The 20054-nt window shown below is 38.4% G+C and overlaps 1 protein-coding gene across 1 annotated transcript in view; it reads right to left on the bottom strand.

Annotated features, from left to right (window-relative positions):
- Positions 1–20054, bottom strand: part of LOC148944858 (uncharacterized) — a 46856-nt gene that overhangs the window by 13812 nt on the left and 12990 nt on the right. The window contains exons 3-4 of the mRNA XM_089099208.1: positions 6205–6326; positions 2801–2943 (exon numbers count right to left, since the gene is read on the bottom strand). Of these exons, the coding sequence (XP_088955334.1) occupies positions 2801–2943; positions 6205–6326 (265 nt within the window). The remainder of the gene's footprint in view (positions 1–2800; positions 2944–6204; positions 6327–20054) is intronic.

The raw sequence follows: 20054 nt of genomic DNA on the forward strand, positions 1-20054 counted from the left end.
GACAAATTGTTTTTCTAAATTAAACAAGCAATTAAAACTAATAATTTAGTTGCCACAGTATATCGGTGATAAGAGTCCCCTTACCGTTCGATATCATCCCACTTTGTGGTAACGATAGCAACAAAAGTCAACAAGTCCTTTTCTGAAAGAAGGCCCTTGTTAGTAAATGCTACTTAAAGAATAATAAATCAAGTCGTCTCTGTTACATCTAAAGAATGGATTAGAAACTTTTCTACAAAAAATAAACTTGATGCTCTCAAAGAAAACATCAGCAGGGCAACGCATGTTAAATCACATTCTCCACCTCCTCATATACAATGGCCTGATAATCCTCCCATTGAGAAGATGTTAGCTAATGGTTTCTTGCAATTAAAAATACAATCTCTGCTCTCAAAGGAAATTTCAGCAGGCCAATGTATGTTAGATCACTTTTCATACTCCTGATCTAAGTGGCTGTGATGATCTTCCCTTGAGAACAGGCTAGCAAACGGTTTCTGCCCATTATCTCAGAAGTGGGGAAACGTGAGATACGATTTATAAGTGTGACAGCGATGATTAAGATATAGTCAAAACAAATTGTATAAAATAATAAAATAAGTGCTATGAACTGAAAAAATAAGGTAAAATAAAATGTACTAACAAAAAACAAAAATCAACTAAAAAAACTAGATACTAAAACATAAATATAAATTCCCAGAATAAACAGTGATAAACTAGATGTTAAAATGAATTTAAAAGGAGGTAGTTAGAGAGCTCCTTTAAGGGGTCTAGAATCGACTATAATAATTGATCACTCCCTGGTGGTACCCACCCTCTCTGCAAGTGTTCTTCTAAGCAGAACATTAGTAGTTGTTTTGATCCGCCCCCCCTCAACTGACTAAGAAAGAGTAATGAATATTTAATATGGCTATGATCTTTCATAGAATCTCGCTATTTAATATTTTGAATGAATCAACTTTTCGGCCGACCGTCTAGGGCTAAACAGAAAGCAGCTCGTTTGCGGCTGGGGACGTAATACTGACTGACCGTATTTCAAACAGTAGGCTGGATAAAAAAAATCTGGCTCAATCCCGCTTTTTAGGGCTATAATGAAAGCAAATTTGAGATGGCTAGGGCACCTTCTGCGGATAGAAAATGTCAGATTACCAAAGATTGTCTTTTTCTGCCAACTGTGTAGGGTTAAATGGGAAGCAGATTGTCCGCGTTTGGGGTGGGAGGGTGCCATGACGAAAAATCTTAAAGAAGTGGGAACTTCCTGGGAGGGTGTAAAGAGGGAAGCTTGAATAGATTGTGATGGAGGAGGAGCATGCATAGCTGTGTTGGCCTCAGGCGGCTTGGTGATGCGGCGAGTTGTTAGTAGTAGTAGTAGTTAGAATAACCCAACTATATCTTTTCTACACGAGCATAGAATGGGGGCTTCTACAAAGGAACGGGGACTTTGACACGTACCCCTTCCCCTATCTTCAGATTTTTACTTTTTAACAGTTTCAATAACACAGTGGATAAATACTCTGCTGGGCAATACGGGGCCCAGGATTCGATTCCAGCTGCCGCGAGGCTGGGTAATAGGCTTGCTACCTGTCCCTGTAAAAAAAGGACCCAGCAACTGCAACACCGATTCGACACCCTGCGCACCATCAATGGCTCTAAAGGAATCTTTTTTCTTTTTCTTCTTTATTCTTAATATTATCTATATTAATCATCATTTAAGTATTTTTTTCAAATCTGTGCTCATCAAAACATCGCTTCACAGGACATTAGCAATAACTGAAATTCTGTAAACAAAATGGGGGACCATTTAACAATTGTCCAGTTAACAATGATATGTAAACTACTGACATGTTAGTTACATGTTCTCATGACACTATATGTTTTAATGGACAATTTTTTCCGATGATGATCCACGGTCTTTAGTGAACAGGGAATACCATCTATTTTGGATTTTTTTTTTTTTTGTTAGGAGAGGTTATTTCTCTTGGCGAGAGGGGGGCAATTGTATCCCAAATTTTTTACAAGTATTTTTGTTACGTTTTACTGTGTCAGACAAAAATTCCGGGGGGAGGAGGGAAACAATTTCGGGGAGGGCAAATGTTTAACTTCCAACCGCAGTACTTATGAATGAACAATGAACCAATACTGTGCCTTTTGGAAAGTTTGACCTCTGGAAATACCATACGAAACCTTCCAACAAAACGGCAGAATGATATCATTATGAGAAATAAAAGGTCGAGTTTACAGAGTGGCTTTGGGACTTTAGTGACTTTTTTAGTAACCTAACAGTACCCGCTAATAATTTCTTACGACAAAACACCAGAATGAACGCGCTGAGACACAGCCCTAATACATCACCACTGGCATGTTTGTTAGATGTTAAATCTAGATTGGTATGGTAGATACCGATCAGATCGGTCGGATTGGTGACACAGCATGTTGGTAAAGATCTGCAGTGTTTAGTCAGCAGGGAATGCCATATCGTCAAGGCCGTATCGAGGGGAGGGTTATTGGATTTGCCCCCCCCCTCTCCGAAATTTGGGTCAGACTCGTAAAAATGTAGCAAAACTGCATACGAAAACTTTTTGATGCACTTTTTAATTTTTTTACCCCCCCCCCCCAAACTAACATCCTGGTCACGCCCTTGCATATAACGTCTATGTTATTTTGATCTTTGACATAATCTATTGGTAAAATAAACATAAGCTGGGGAGGGGGAAGTAACAAAATTTCAAAGGTAGAACTTATACAGAGGATTTAAATGAGGCAGTGTTGGACCCATCCAACTGAATGACAACTGAATTCTTACAACAAAACGGTGGAATGAATGCATCATGAGCAACATCTCCTGAAGGACATCGAAGAAGAACTGCAAGATCAACGGCTGCAACACACGCTACTGCGAAAGCAAGCAAAATCCCAGCAATGGTGAAACCAAGAAGCCATACAATTCTGAAAATAGACAAGTTTACTGAAAAATAATTTCAAAACATAACCTTGAAATTTATAAAATTTCAAAAAGTTGATGAAGTTTATAAAATTCAACTACTAAAGTATAGTAGTGGTTCTACTGATAAATTTCAAATCGACTAGATTGCAGTTAAAAGGAGCCCTGATCATAGTCACTGGAATAGCACTGACTTAGTAAAGAGCAATGAGTTTCTCATATATTATATGTTATTTTTTCTATATTTTTCTTCGAAAGTCATCATACAGAGCAGAGGGTTGTAGAAAGCTGTAGAAGGGCTCATTCTATCGCAAATTCTATGTTCTGGTACCCCTTTTGACCATTTTAGGGGACCAAAACCTGCTCCCCTATATAAAATAGAACAAAGTAGCAGATTTAGCTAGTATCTAGTACAGTGCGTCTTCTAAAATTCTAAAACAACATAGATTACAATTAAAATAAACCCAGATTGTAAACAAAACCCAAATAAACTTAATCTCATTATTAAATTGAATTCCTAAAAAAATCATTTTTATGTTTTTTTTTGTAAAAAAAAAACAAGTAAAAAACCTGATAATATGACACTGGTTAACTATTTTTTATAATAATCACTTCTTATTTAGTTAGATAATCAGAACTTAATTTATTATGTTTTTTAAATTTACTGCCTGACTTCCTTTACTTTTTAAATCGAAATAAGCATATTTTGTTGTAAGTTCCTTCAACTGCACCAAGAACAAATTTTTGTTTCGACTCGAGTGTAAGTTGATATTTGTTCAGTCAGAACCCGGTCTGCAAAAGGTACAACTAAGCAGCATGTTAAGCAGGCTAGTCGACGTTAAGCTGGTTAGCCTACTAGTGACGGCATGCTACTTTCATTACCTTTTGCATATTTCAGGGTACCTGAAAGGAAAAGTAGGGACCAGTTTGGGTCGGAGCCGAAAAGAAACAGAATCGCTAAATAACGTTGATGATTTTCATGTTGCAACAGTGCAACATTGAAATGTTGCATCAGTTAGCACCAGTTTTCCGTATTCTTTGACTTGGATCAATAATTCATGTGGCAAGAGTTAAATGCTGTGTACAAAACTTTAAAAGTAATTTTTCTACAACTCGAAACAAAGTGTCTAGTCGTTATTTTCTGGAAAGTGTTTATTGACAGAAATCTGAAACATTAGATAACAATTAAAGGCGGTGAATTCAACCTTATCCAAAAATCACTGTGATCTCGGATCAACTTGGACCAATAAATAAAATAATATATATAAAAAAAATAACATAACAAATTTATAATGATAAAAGAAAAGAAAGTCAAGACCATCAAGATGCTGAACTTACTCATTAAGACAATTTTAGCTTTTATCATCAAAGTATATCATTAGAGACTAAGGTCGTACCCAGGATTTTCATTCGGGGGGGGGGGGGTACAAAAAAGCATAAGAATTTGTCTACATACATCTTTGTTACGTTTTTACTATTCAGAAAAAAATCAGAGGGGGAGGGGGCGAAATACCTATCCCCCACCCCCTGGATACGGCCTTGTTAGAGACTGAGCAAATTATATTAGGATTAGCGTATGTAAAATATGAGGAAAATATACCTTTGTAATTTGGTAATCTCAAAAACTCCCCGAAAAAGATGCAAAAATTCGTTGCTTCTGCTAAAATTTGATATAGGGCACTCAAATCCTCTGTGTAGTCTTTTTAATAGGAACTAAAGGTTTAGTAATTAAGATTCAACAAGTTTAGATGGGTTAAGTGATTTAATATTAGGGTTTGATGGTTAAAAGGAGTTAGGGTTTTAATGATAATTAATAAAATAGATACTAAATGAGGTAGCGAACGATTGGGCTTTCTTGACAGTACATTCATGTCAGTCTCTGACGATAGACTTTTTTTTTGCCACCAGAAACACCTCAAGTTTTGACAAAAAATTTGAAAACTGTAATGAGTAACAACGTTGTTTTTCTTCAGTCCTGGGTTGACACAGCTGGTTTGATCTGAGTTTGATAATACGGGACATATATTGAACTCAGCTATGGCAGCACACAGCAGGGCCGAAACAGGGCCATTAGCAGTCAAAAAGCATCGTTAATCCAATACATACATACATCGCTTGATTCGACAACATAATAATTATATAATATACGACTACCATTTATTTGCATATAGTGAGCCGAGAGAAAAAACAAATTGAGATCTATGTTCTTGCGAGCAACAAAATGTTCTTGCGCGCTCGCGTAGAACATTAAACAACATCACACGATACCAGTTAATCCTGTTTGATAGCGCTAGTTTCCATAAAATTTTGCATAATCACTATCATAAAATGATGATTTATTTGTAGAAGTGAAATGATTTTGTTTTCTTATAGACTTTAATGTTCATTAAGGCGCTAAGTTTCGTCCTTAAATCACTAATTTTTCAATATATTTAGAAATCTAGAGCGTTTCTTTAGCTTTATTATTAGCTGGAACTCCTTACTCAAAGTTTGTTACCATACACTGTTTGATTTACGTCTACAAGTGAAATGACGTCGTTTGCTTGTTTTTAGATATTTAATGTTAATCTGGGCGCTCCTTCTCTTTCTCAAATTATTATTTTTTGAATATATCTGGGGACTTAGAGCGTTTCTTTAGCTTCAAGGTTAAATTAAATTATTTCAATTGGAGTCACGAATTAGCATATTAACTGTTTCTGGGTCTAATTTTCGAAATTCCGACTTTCTGATAGAATGGGGAGTAGACAAATTTTTTCTGTAACCTTTTCTGACGTCAGAACCATCGAATTCGACGTTACTCGTCGCTTTCGGCATCGTCGGCATCAGACATTTGTAGTGTCGAAATGAATTTGAATAAAATACAAATTTTCTGCCGTGCCGATGGAGTTCTCAAATCAAACAAGGTTAAAGTGTCTATAGCCAATTGCTTCTCAAAACGTATTATTATTATTTTTTTTTTTAAAGATGAAAACCAAAGGGCTGTAGGTTCCCTAATATGACTAAAATCTGAATAAAACATAATTTAGAGGAAGTGGACTGGGAACGGCTCAACTTAGAGATGGACGTCTAATATTATGTTCTTTTCAACAAATTAACTAATTAACTAACAAGATTAACTAACAAGAACATTAATTAACAAATTAACTAACAAGAGCAAGAAAAACATGCGCTTTTACGTCAGGCGGATTTTAAAACTAATTAAAGATCAAGAAATTAAAAATGAAATTAAATGTAGCAAATCAGATTAAGCAACATAGTGTGCTTACGTGCATGCTAAATCATCACAGCACGCAATGAGACCAGTGACCCCTTCAACAAAAAACAGAGGGCCTGACCAGAGCCCAGAACTCACGTGATGGTAAGGAGATATAGCCATTATCAACAAGACCTAAAACAAATAAAATATTTAGATTTAAAAACGAGAAATACAAAAAAGGTTGAGGTTTTTATGAACAATTACTGCGTTTAGGAAGAAGTTTGTACAATGGTTAATAAGTGAAATAATATTTTCTTTTCTACAGTACCAGGGACATAAATACAACAACCTATGTTGTTCCCTGAACCCTTCTTAGGTCTACTCACATATGAAAACCATGACTTTTTTAATTTTTCTTCCTGTTGTTTCAGATTACCAAGTAATGAAGTTACTGAAGTTAGAATTTTTTTGAAGATTTGGTACTCTTGCATTATGCGGGCCTGTCACGAAACAGACAATGGAAACCAGTTACGAAATAGACCGAGACGCGTGATGAAAAACAGGTTTACGCTGCCTTCTGGGATATAAACAAACTGTTTCTCACTCCAGGAACCATATCTAAACTGTTATTTTTTGGGGTGTAGGGGGGAAGGTACCTAGGTTAGGTTACGTATTTACTATATGGTATGCTTAGCCACCACCCTTCCCCTAATGTGCAAATATATAGCCCAAATTTGTTTCTAAACTATTATATATTCATCCTTTTTTATTTTATTTCATTAGCATTAACCAAACTTGACTTTCTAGAAAGGCCCGCATAATGCAAGAGTACCGAAGAATTTTCACCCACGATTCTTTATAAGTCGTTTTCTTAAAATCATCGACAAAAGCACTTACATAAGAAAAATTTTAAGGAACTCAAAATAGAATTTGAAATCAAACTGGTTCAATTGAGAACATTAGTTAGAAATTGAAGTGTATAAATGTTCGCATAAGAATAAATATGATTTCACCATAATAACATCGGACCACTTAAGAATCGAAAATAATAAATAAAAAAGCTTGTTTTCAAATGGACTAGAAAGTAATTTTTTTTTAGAATCTATAATAGAAGTGAAAACAATGGGCACAAAACCAAACAACTGCAAATAGAGATCTTTTTCATAAAAATAAGATTGCGGATTTTTCCTAACCTTTATTTTTAGATATATGTGGTAGTGTAACTTTCTACTTAACCAATTCAAAATCAGACTTCATTTTCAATGTCCTTGGTACTTCAACATCGCAAAAGCTTGCTTTGGGTTTATAAATGAGCAGCATTCGCTTCTCTACAGCCACTTACTTGCCAAATCAAGCGATTTTAGGTGCTTTATCAAGTAATTTATAGAACAGAAAAATTCAATTATTATCAGACAACACAACAGTTTTTTTTAATACAACAGCAACTATTGTTCACACTTTTTCTAAACAACAGCAAAAGCCTAGGGAGAGACAATCCTGTGTGGTTACAACCACTTCAAGTTCCATTTATTTCAATAAAAGAGCAATTACAAAAACAATACCCCAATGGGATCAATGGTCCGTTATTTAGGAAACGACTTACAATAACTAATTATTCACAAAACTGGGCATATCTCTACTAAACAACGCTAAAATATAGATCGATAAGTAATAAGAAACCAACTCACCAATATTCCCCACCAAAACGGCAAATCTTTTCATCACCCGACAATCAAAAACCAATTAAAATTGTGCCTACATCATCGAGGACCAACGCTAAGAAAACAAAACCCTAACAATATAAAAAAAATCCTAAAACAGCTAAAACTTAAACATTTACCCTTAATAAAAAAAAAACTTTTCATCTGTTTCTTATAGTCAGTGATCCAGGGACCGTTATCTTTCAAGGGGTGGCTCACATTCGCTGCAGTTGGTTTGAGGGTGGATTCTAAACTAATCGGGGGCGCTGATAACGAATATTGGGCTGCACAAGTTTGCACGCGTGTAGAACATGGTCATTTTAGCCTATAAAGTCAAATTTGGCCTATAGTGACGTCATACCGCTCTTGATTTTTTTTACACGGTAAAATAAACTAAAACTTTATAAACTTGACATATTTTGAATTCTAAGAACAAATACTTTCACCTGGTATTTTTTGTTTTTCCCAAAAAACTTTATTTTTCTTGTTAACCCTTATTTAATTTTGAAAACAAGGTTTTTAAATATAATTCTTCTTAGTTTTTTCGATTTTTTGAAATTTTTGCTAACATAAATGTATTTTTTTAAGTTTTATTTGAATTCTGCTCGTTATTACAAGTCAAACCATGTACCTCTTTAAAAAAAAAATCTGAATTCTTGAGCAACTATTTTTTTTTTTTTTTAAATAACATCATAGCTTTCAGAATTTAGCCTACAATGACCAAGTTTTTTTTAATTTTTTTTTAGCTGTAAAAAAAAATGTAAACGAATCAAACTGCACATCATTCGAACCATCAGAATGTCTTTTACACGTTGTTCATAAAAACAAAGTCGAGACTTGAATCTGCAAGAATATATAAAGAAATTCCCTCTCCCCCCCGAAAAAAAAAAACAGAAAATTTTCTGAATAATGACATTTAACTCGAAATATTTTCAAGACAACCTATGATTTTTATCTCACCAAACGATAGATCGCACTTTTTTTAATCAAATCATATATTTACATTCTATACAACTAATATTTTTCACCCAGAAAAAAAAAAAAAAACAAACAGATGCCTAATTCTGCAATCGCATGTGCGAATTTGGTATATTTTTTATGCTTTATTTGAATTCTGCTCGTCATTACGAGTCAAATCATGTGCCTCTTTTCCAAAAAATCTTAATTCTTGAGCAACTAGTTATTTTATTGTAGTAGTAGATACAATCTGGCTTACGTAGGCTCATATACGAGCCTCAAGGTGGTGAAGCCGTGTGAACGTGTGGTGCAGAGGGGACTAAGGCTGATTTAAGATACTATTTTCTTTAAATGCCAGCATAGCAGGGGCCAATGATCCTATCGGTTAGATTGGGGGAGCGGCCACTAATGTAGTAAACGGTAACTGTCATGATCAGCTGAAAGTAAGGTTTAGACGACTGCATTGGCAATTTAATGTAATAACAAATAAAAATCGAGTATCAAAAACTGAATATGAAAAAACGAGTATGATTTCTTTTTCTTCTTCATTTTTGGTGTCGGGCGCATTATTATATAAACTGGAGATCAGATCTTTCTGGGGGGTCAGTACTACATATGTATGCAGCGTCACGGCAAACTATTGTGGAGTATTCGCAGCGTAAGCCGGAGCTCGTCTTGTCATAGTTTCAAAAAGAAAGCGATGCTAGCCCATACGGCATCGCAGAAACTAGGTCTGGCTTCAGTTTATGATCTTCGATTATCCAGCCCATAGCGGTAGCCTGAGGTAAATCAATACAGGGCTTGTGACTTTGGATCCAAATCAGTGACTGGAACATGCACCTTTTCAAATGAAGCAGAAAAGAGATATCAGTTGGTGGTAAACGCCACAAATCCTCCAATCTTGAGCACAAATGTGCTCGAAGATCATTCATATTATTGAAGTTAGTCGCACTTCTGCCATACAGTGTAACCACAAGCTGCTTACAGACGTTGACTAAACCATCACTTTGCACAGATGATGGCTTCTCTGCAAGGGCCCGAACTTCATCACCTAAAGACCCCAACAAGGTTTCTGAAGACTTCGCAGCTCGAAAAAAGTGGACCTTTTCAATTCCATACAGAAAGCTTGTGGTGTCACATCTACTCAAGCTGTGCAAAATGTTACTTCTAGTTTTGTGCTGCCGTATGAATAGGTATGCAGTAGCACGGAAACTTAACCCAGTGCTGCTTGAGGTCGAGACTAGCAAGATACTGGAAGTAGTATGTAGCTAGTAAGACGATATCAGTGTCGTTGGCTTGTATTATCACAAGTGTGCTCTTTTGTCTTGCGGCAACATGACGACATATCGTCATCAACAGAGCTTCCACGGGGCGTAACGGTAACAGCTCTATGTTCTCTTTCGAATCGCCATCTATGTTATATATATTATTGTAGCTGAGTTTGCATCTTTGCCCTTAATGGGATAAAGCTTCTGCATTACTTTGAGGTTATTTCCATATTGATTTGTAAATTCTAATTATAGATTTTTAGTTGAGTAGTTTTTGAGGGATCTTCTATAATTCTTAGTATAGGTCTTTCTCTCTGGTTATTCTCACCATTCCCATCTTTTTTTTATATAGATTGGCACGCCATCTATTGTGCTATCTTCATATAGCACTATCTTTGTTACCACCTGTGTATATGTTTCTTCTGAATAAGTGAAATCCTGTGGACTGCGTGGATCGCTTGGGACCAAGCAGAAGAGGGGAGAAAACCTGCCGGAAGTGCCGTATTGGTACCTGCAGGTTAATTAGCCTTAAATTGCAGGGAACAGGTGAGCAGGTCTCGACGCTTCTCTTGCTAAGGTGATCTTTTGCTCCTGTTGTTTCTCTTGCTCCTGGTTTTGTTAGGGGGTTTGAACGCGTTCGACCAATAGGTCAATGCGTTCTGTGTTAGATCGTTCTATAAGGCCAACGATTGTGCACTGTTTTCAAAAATAAGGGGGCATTGGTGCGTCAAAAAACCAAAACAGCCGCCCGCTTGGATCTGGCATGAATCTGGTGCATAGCCAAACCCCCCTCCCCGTCCATCGCTGACCATAAGTCACCTGACTATTAATGACGACAGCAGCAACAGCGAAGTCTACCCTGAAGAAAACAGGAGTCAAGCCTAAGTGGCTATGTGTGTCTTGCCACAAACATGTGACCTCAAACTCCGTGGAATGTAGCAAATGTAAGGAATGGACTCACGCGTTTTGTGTAGGATTAGACCCACAAAGAGTTATATTCCGGATCCTAAATGGACTTGTGTTGCGTGTTCCCCGAAAGGTGAACCAGAAGGAGTAACTCCTGCTATGAAGAAGGACGTGCGGAAAACCAGGAGTGTAAAGAAAGCAGCGACCCAACCTACATTCCAATCAATTATATCCACCGCCAATGATGCAGTAATGGACAATTTGAATTCTAGAAACCTGCGTCAACCCACAGCCGGCGTAAAAACTCAAACTAAGGTAACTACTTTCCCAAATTGTTCAGCATTTGAAAAGGGACGAGAAAAGCAGTCCGAAAAATTCGAAACTAGCACAGCAGTAACGAAGTGCTCTCTCTCCAAGGCGACGCCAGTACCATCTACTGAGGAAAATTTAATCACAGCGCTTGACCTTCACGGACTTGATAGACGGCAGCACACGAAATTAACAAAAGCAAATCAGACGATAAATGTTTTTACTGTCAGTGATTCAAATTTTGATTCGAGTTTTTCCCGTTTCTGGGAGAAAGAAATGCTACGGCCGTCGACCCCGTTCGTGGAAAGTGACAGAAGGGAAACTGAAAACGCTTACCTTGCCCACTCTAACACGTTTGAATGTCCAAGAGCCTCCCCTCTGGCAGCAAGTTCGATGTTGTGGGATGACGCAGGAACAACACCCTACGAGATTCTAAAGGCCCGTTCTAGGAAACCAGCTTTAGCGGAAGATAACCGTCTCTTATCGTCCGTAATTCACTACCCACCGAAGTTTGAGACTCAACTTGCGGAACCGCCTTTCAAGAACGGTGTCCCGGTCATAGCAAGCTTCAACTTTTCTAGTCTTAATGTTAATACCTCCGTTCGTAACCCAGAAGACTCTCTGGAATTTGCAATGATTAACGCTCTTACAGGAAGAATTGGGCAGCAGAATCAGACCATTCTCGATCAAAGGGCGCTGATTGCGCAGCTTTCTGCTTCCAACATGGTATACAAGCAACAAATACTTGAAATGACGGAAATGCTTCTAAAGAACAATCAATCGCAACTTGAAAACCGATAATCGGTCCAGCCTGAAAAGAAGAATGCGAGTACGATGCCTGATCCTCATGAGACTATTATTGTCCGAATTGTCCTGCGATTAGTCAGTCCGACTCCAGGAGCAACAGCAGCAGAAGAACCCAGCAACTCAGGCCAAGTTCCACTCAGAAATCCTGACATTGAAGAAGGCACGAGGGGAGCAGAACAAGACAGATCAGTCATTGTATCCAGTCAACCTGTCAAAACATTCCAAAATACGCAAACTGAGTGCATTTATTTTAAAAAAGGTCACTGCAGATGGGGCAACCAGTGTCGTTTCTCTCATCTAGTTGAGACTCCACCAGTTTGTGAACATCACTCCGCGCAAGATGGTTGCCAAAAAGCCAAGTCAGCAAAATACAAAAACTGCATCCTGAAAAATGTAAGAGATTTGCGGACGGGCGTTGCACCAAAGGACAACGATGCAACTTCTTTCACCCAATCAAACCCACACTAAACCACCAGAAAACGAGAACGGACACAGAACAAACAAGTTCAAAAAACGATATGCACCCGAATCATCACCCCCCGACAGTCAACAACTACAATCACTTCCAGATTCACGTTTTCTACAGCAGTGGATTCTCTGGCATAGCAAACACCAACCATCAACCAGAATCATCAAAACCATGGACCTGCTTAAGACCCTCAACCGTCAACTAGAAGAGAGGAGGACCAGGAGAGAGAAGAACGAGTGGTACGAAAAACACAAAACCCAATCACCACCATCCAAATCGTATTTACCAAGAGCAAAGGGCTCCCAGAACAAATCACACCCATACTTACCGACCTACCGTATCTCCCACCACTCTGCTAGAAACGCTGGTGTAGAAACAGAAAAACACGACCTGCTACAACGATCCATACTCGACCTTTACCGCCTGAACCCACCACCTCCAAGTCTAACTTCAACTCTACCACAAAGAGCAAACGCTCTTTCATACCTACCAAGTGATAATGAACATCTGTCCTGGATGACGTATTACAAGAAAGTCCCTCCGCCGGCACAGACAAGTAACTGTCACGCGGTAAGGACCCAAACCACTGATCCTGTAAAAAGGAAATCAAGATTAAAGCAGAATCCAGAATTTCCCTCTATATTGCTGTCGAACGTCCAGTCAATAAAAAAAAAAATCGAGGAACCGGAAATCTTGATGCGAGGTAAACAGATCGATATGGTCTGTCTTACCGAAACTCGGCTTACAAATAGCAGTATACTCAGCCTCGATGGCAACAAAGCATACTTATTACCTCGGAAGTCTGCAGACGAAAAAAAAGAAGAAATCAGCCACGGTGGAGTTGGTCTTATCTGCCGAAACGATACGCCCAGCCGAATACTCGATTCTCCAATACCCAAGTCCCCAGAACTCGAAGTGCTATGGGTCTGGGTAAGACCGCGCTTCCTACCAAGGGGAGTGTCATCCCTAATCTTTGGAGTCGTCTACTACCCACCCAAAGTTTATTCCGGAAGACTCTAGTCAACTACCTACAATACTCTGTCGACCACTTCCGGAGTAAATATCCCTTTGCCGGTATTGTGATATGCGGAGACTTCAATGATATAAAGCCTTCCTGGATAGAGTCCAGCCTATCACTGAAACAAGTGGTGAAGTCTCCAACCCGCGGCAGTAACCTACTTGACATGGTCTTCACTAACCTCGAACAGTACTACAACGAGCCAGAAATCACAGCAAGCATTGGCTTAAGTGATCACCTAAGAGTGACCTGGAGACCGACGCATTCGTCACGGCGAAAGGTAATTAAACAAACAGTAACCTATCGACCGATCAGGGATGAACAAATCCCAGCCTTCAAGGGAAAGGTAACATTGCAGAACTGGACCCCTATTTACAGACTACCGTCGGCTGAAGACATGACAAATGCCTTCTGCGACCAACTTCAGAAAATGTTCGAAGAGAATTTTCCAGAAAAGAAACGGGTAGTAGGAAAGGAAACGAAACCCTGGATCACGCCAGATATAAAAGAGATTATCCTAAGGTGGGATAACTTGTACAACTCTAACAGAGCAGAGTCCAACAAGTTGCGAAATATAGTGCTGAGAAAGATAAAGTAGGCAAGGAAGCAGCACGGCCGCTTGACTGTACAGAAGCTTCTATATTCCGATTCTAAAAAGTTTCATAGCACGGTTCAGAACATTCTTGGCCGAAAGCAGAAAAACGTTGAACAAAGAAACGAAAAAGGGGAGACACTTACCGCTAACGCGATTAACGACCACTTTGCTACAATCTGTACAAAGTACTCTGGTCTTACATCAGTTCTCAACCTTTTAAGCATTACTGAAATCCCTGTCATTGAAGCAAAAACCATCCAGACCGCTTTCTTAAAACTGGACGCATCGAAGGCCTCATTTCCTGGAGAACTGCCAATCAAACTCATCAAAGCATGCAACAACGAGCTTGTGGTACCGTTTACTGCCATAGTAAACCAATGCTTGAGTGAGGGCACCTTCCCGACACGATTCAAAACTGCTGTGGTCTTTCCTATACCAAAAAATCATCAGTCGAATCTGCAAATGACTTAAGACCCATCTCAAAGACATCGATTTTCTCAAAAGTCCTGGAAGGAATTGTCTTCAAATGGCTTTTCGAAGATATTAGTGAAAATCTTGATCCTCGGCAGTACGGCTTTCGTCCAGGTCATAGTACTGTGCATTACCTGATTCGCCTCATCAGAGACATCCTGGAGCATCTGGAGATTGACGGTGCTTATATTGACTGCATCATCGCGGACTTCATGAAAGCGTTCGACTTACTCGACCACTCAGTTGTTATCGACGAGGCAACTTACCTTGGAACAAGACAAATTGTCTTGCGAATGGTTGGCAGTTTCCTGACGAACCGCAAACAAAAAGTACAACTTCCCAATGGCGAAACGTCAAACATCAGGGAGCTGACCTGCGGTGCAGCACAAAGGTCGAAGTTAGGCCCTTTAGCCTTCCTTATTGTGATCAACAAACTTTTGCGCGAAATTATGGAACGCTACAAATTCACTGACGATCTCTCCACCCTCCTCCTCAGACTTCTCTCACAGAGCATACAGCCAGACCCAATCCTAACAGTAATGCGAAAAATCGAGGATGAAGCAAACCTACACTAAGTGAAACTTACACTCAGCCAGGAAAAAACAGTCCTATTTAGGGTTAATTTCCTTAAACGGCCATTTCCAGACCCGCCATGAGGTGGACCGAAGGCTGTAAAAACGGTGAAGATCCTGGGTGTCCACCTGGATGCCGATTTAAAATGCAACACCTACGTATAGTCAACCGTATCCAAGACTACCTTCCTCCTAAGATCTTTTACCTACTTTCGCCGCTTTGGGATGAAAACTGAGATCATGGTTGTATGCTACAAATGCTGCATTAGACCGCTCACTGAATATGCCTGCCCAGTGTGGCACAGCGCACTGACCATAGATCAAAGCGACAAAATGGAAGGATTGCAGAAAAGGGCCTGCAAAATAATACTGGGGAGTAGTTGCGTCGACTATGAGATGAGCCTCAAAGTTCTGAAGTTGGAGTCCCTCAAAGAGAGAAGGCACACACTGGTCATGGACTTTGGTCGAAAAATCCTCGAGTCTGAAACACACCGCGATCTACTTCCGGATTTTGAGGCGCGCCAAACTCAACATTCTACGAAGCTCAGAGAAATAACGAAAAACGCAGCAAAGCTGGAATGACCGCCGATCCACTCATCCGAGCGCTAACTGAAGTCATTTGGTCCATACTTCGTAAAACACCACAATGGTGACCCAGAAAAATTGTAAATAAATCAAGTTTGAATTATTTAATTTTGTAAGTGTTTTTAAATTGTTTGACTTCCGCTGTTATTTTTGTTGTTAACAAGAATATTAAGGGAAAAATAAAGTGAATTTGAATTTGAATTATGTTGACTCTCGAAACCTCAAGCGAGATGAACCATCAGACGGGTCGCAATTTTTTACTCCCAGACCTCGAAAATAACTTTCAAGAGTCGACCTTTGGCTAAGCGACTACTGAGAATCCAGTCCCAGAGTTTTGCAACTTTGCGGTGGAAGTGAACGGACTGGAAATATTTCCTCTAGGATCTCCTCTTCTTTCTCGACGGCCAGATGCTTCTTTGAGGTTGAACGAGTAGTCATCACGGGTTCTATCGTCACTAAGACCGTCATACCTGTCACCAACCAAATAGATAGACTGACAAGCTTTGGGTATGTTCCTAAAAATCCCATCGTAAACTCTTATTCCAAAATCTGCTAGCGTCTCACTTTGTTCTGGTCGATAACACCTTGACACACATGACATCAACTATATAGTCAGATCGAGGAGAGTCTTCAAAAAGCGTATGTGGAATCCTTTTTGGCCATGAGTGCAAGCCAGACTGTTGCATAATATAGTTCAAGGCTGTTGATTTTGTACCACTACGTAGCTGAGGCTCTCTACGACTTGATGATAATACTACAAGTGAGGTCGGATATGGCTGTAGCTCGTACTTCAGCAGCTCGCAAAAAGACGAAGTTTGTGTCGAATTTGCAAGATGCAGAGCTCGTTTAAGCAGCTCAGGTTTCCCAAAATATTTTTTTGTGGCTCTTTCTTTTTTCCTTTTTCGGCAACAGAGGCAAAAGTTTGTGATATGCCAACTTTTACTTTCGTGGATGCCCCGTCAAGATATGAGTTCATGGATTCGAAGCCAATGTGTCGGATATTCAGCAGACCATTTGCTACGGCTTCTGAAGCTCTATCCCCTGTCATAAAGTTGTACACCTCTGTTCTCGTTGTCTTGAATGGGTTTCCGAGCAACTCTACCAAGTCCATAACCCGATGTTTACCTTTTATTGTCAGATTCGTAAACGCAATGGTAACCTCTTGATGCTTCAATAACTCGTCATTCATATTCAGGTTTACTTTCAGCGTTCTGATAACTGCTGCGAGAAAGGGGAGAGTAGCCACATATAAATCCCTGGAATTTTCATTCGTTGTCGCACCAACGATACCAGAAACTCCTCGATGACCTTTGATATCCAAATTCACTGTCGACTCTAAAGCCAGATCGCATGCAATGCTGCAAAACGACTTGGTTGTTTTCCTAACAATAAAATTGCCACTTACAAACTCTCGGTGAACTTCTGGCGCTTTTTCAGGCAGGCGTAGCATTTCTTCTAGGTAGTTAAGTGAAACTGCGGCGTATTTATGGTTTCCAGATGCCAAGAAAATCGGAATCATCTCTTTTGTGGCGTTTACATGTGATCCCCAATCCGCAGCTCTTGCAGCATAAAGATAATCGTTTCCGGTACAGATAAGATCTATAGCCGATCCAGAGACTATGATTCCTTATGGTAGATCTGGACTCGTTGTACTTCGAGAAAAGCGGAGCAGTGCTGTCCAACGCATCTCCTATCTGTTTACATGCTTCAGAATTAGTTGTACTAACATGGTGTACCCCACGCAAGACAACTGACACCCCCTAAAATCCTTGTTGCCGGAATCCTTACCTTTAGCTAGATCAGATAAATATCCTAAATCCTTTCCTTTTATGTCATAGTTTTCAGTACTTTATGCAATAGTCAGTGATCCAAGGCTCGCTATAATTAAAAAAAAGGGAGGGGGTGGCTCACATCAGCCGCAATTGGTTTCAGTACGGATACCGCGGTAATCCAAGGTGCTTAAAACGAATATTGGGGTGCACATGCTCGCACTAATGTAGAACTTGACGATTTTAGCCTATAAAAGAGAAATTAGCCTTTTATGGCTAAGTACTTTATGCAACTAAAACCCGACATGTAAGATACTCGGCTTTTTATTTTATTGCAGTGGAAACCAAATTCGCGCATGCGATCGCAGAACGAGGCATCTGTCGTTTTTTTCCTGGTTAAAAATATTAGTTGTATAGAATGCCAATAAATTATTTGATTCAGAAAAGAGCGATCTATCGTTTGGTGAAATAAAAATTATAGGTTGTGTTGAAAATATTTAGAGTAAAACGCCACTATTCAGAAAATATTTCTCTTTTTTTTTTGGGGGGGGGGGGGGGAATTTTCTTGTTAAAAGGCTTATATATTCTTGCAGATTCAAGTCTCGACTTTGTTTTTATTAACAAAATGTAAAGGACATTCGGACGGTTCGAATGATGTGCATTTTGACTCGTTTTCATTTTTTTTTTAACAGCTAAAAAAACTTAAAAAAACTAGGTCATTGTAGGCCAATTTCTGAAAGCTATGACGCTATTTAGAAAAAAATAATAGTTGCTCAAGAATTAATATTTTTTTGAAAAAGGCACAAATTTTGACTCGTAATGACGAACAGAATTCAAATAAAGCATAAAAAAATATACATATCTAGGCAAAACTTTCAGAAAAACCGAAAAAACTAAGAAAAAGTATATTAAAAAACCTTGTTTTCAAAATTAAATAGGGGTTAACTAAAGAAATAGAGGTTGCGGGGAAAAACAAAAAATACCAGGTGAAAGAACCTGTTCTTAGGATTCAGATTATGTCAAGTTTATAAAGTTTTCAGATTATTTAACCTTGTAAAAACAATCAAGAGCGGCATGACGTCGTTATAGGCCAAATTTGACTTTATAGGCTAAAATGACCATGTTCTACACGCGTTCGAACTTGTGCACCCCTATATTCGTTGTAAGCGCCCCCGATTACCCTAGAATGCACCCTCAACCCAACTGCAGCTGATGTGAGCCACCCCTTCCCTTTTTTTGAATGATAGCGAACCTTGGATCACTGACTATTAAAGGAACCAAGTGTTCGTGACGGCCAGATCTTAGCAGGAACCAAGTTCCAACCACGTTCCCTGCAGTCATGGTCAGACCAAAATCTGAACGGACCGAAGGGGTAGCCGGAATAGTTAAATCCCCTCCTCCAAAACATTTCTGATACATTTTTGTCAGAATCTTAAACCTAGAATTAAAGAAACCAATGAATAATTTACAGATCACTTAATAAATCACATGTTTTACACGGAAAATAAACCTAAATAAATTTTAGTTGCTTTTTTTCAAACAAACTGAAAAATTAAGCTTTTATTGAGCAGCTAGATACTTTTTTGTGTAATTTCTTTTATACAAAACAGCAACAGCGTAAATTGTCACCTATTTTCTAAATAATTGCAACAACCGAGGACAACGTATATACATTTCTACAGTATAATCAAACTCATTCATATTGGCTACTACACTATCGGCGCGTACAAACAGCTCCTCCCATTTAATCTGCCCTCAGCGGTCCAGTGTATATTACCATGGAGCACGTATTTCGGCAGAAACTTTCTCAAAATGCCTTTGAAACCAACTTGTGATTTCTAAAAACATCTAACAATAACATTACACTACTAATTACCGAGTTTTATATACGTATTGGAATAAATTAATTTAAAATTAGATTCTTTAAAAGTTAGTGTTACAAAGGTGAAGCCAAGTTTCGCGTTTAAGAGAAATATGATTTGTCTACCTGTGAAAAAATATAATGTCGCTTAGTTTTCTACTGAAACAAACGTGTGAAGGAGTATAGTAGATTATTTGAATAGTTTTTTTTTGGTCGTTACGACGACTCAGCAAGGAATTATGTATTTTTATCTATACACATATACATATTTTTTTTTCATATTATCAGTATTTCTGGTATACTTAATTTGTGCTATAAACTGATATTAAAATTTTCTCTTTTTTTCTATTCCTGGCACGTCCCTAGGACAACTTGCCTTTGCAAGTTCATGGGCAGGCTAGAAGATTTAGTTGAAAGACTTTGTTTTTTTTCATGTATTATATATATATATATATACATATATATATATATATATATATATATATATATATATATATATATATATATATATATATATATATATATATATATATATATGCATTTTGTCAAGTTCTGTTTTTTATTAATAAAACTAATAATAATAATACTTGTTTAAAGGTTCTCCGGAGCACTTGGATCTCGTTCCAGCTTTGT

The sequence above is a fragment of the Artemia sp. Qi Xiang Cuo genome, chromosome 13 (assembly GCF_049724085.1).
Source record: "Artemia sp. Qi Xiang Cuo chromosome 13, ASM4972408v1, whole genome shotgun sequence".
NCBI classification, from domain to species: Eukaryota; Metazoa; Arthropoda; class Branchiopoda; order Anostraca; family Artemiidae; genus Artemia; species Artemia sp. Qi Xiang Cuo.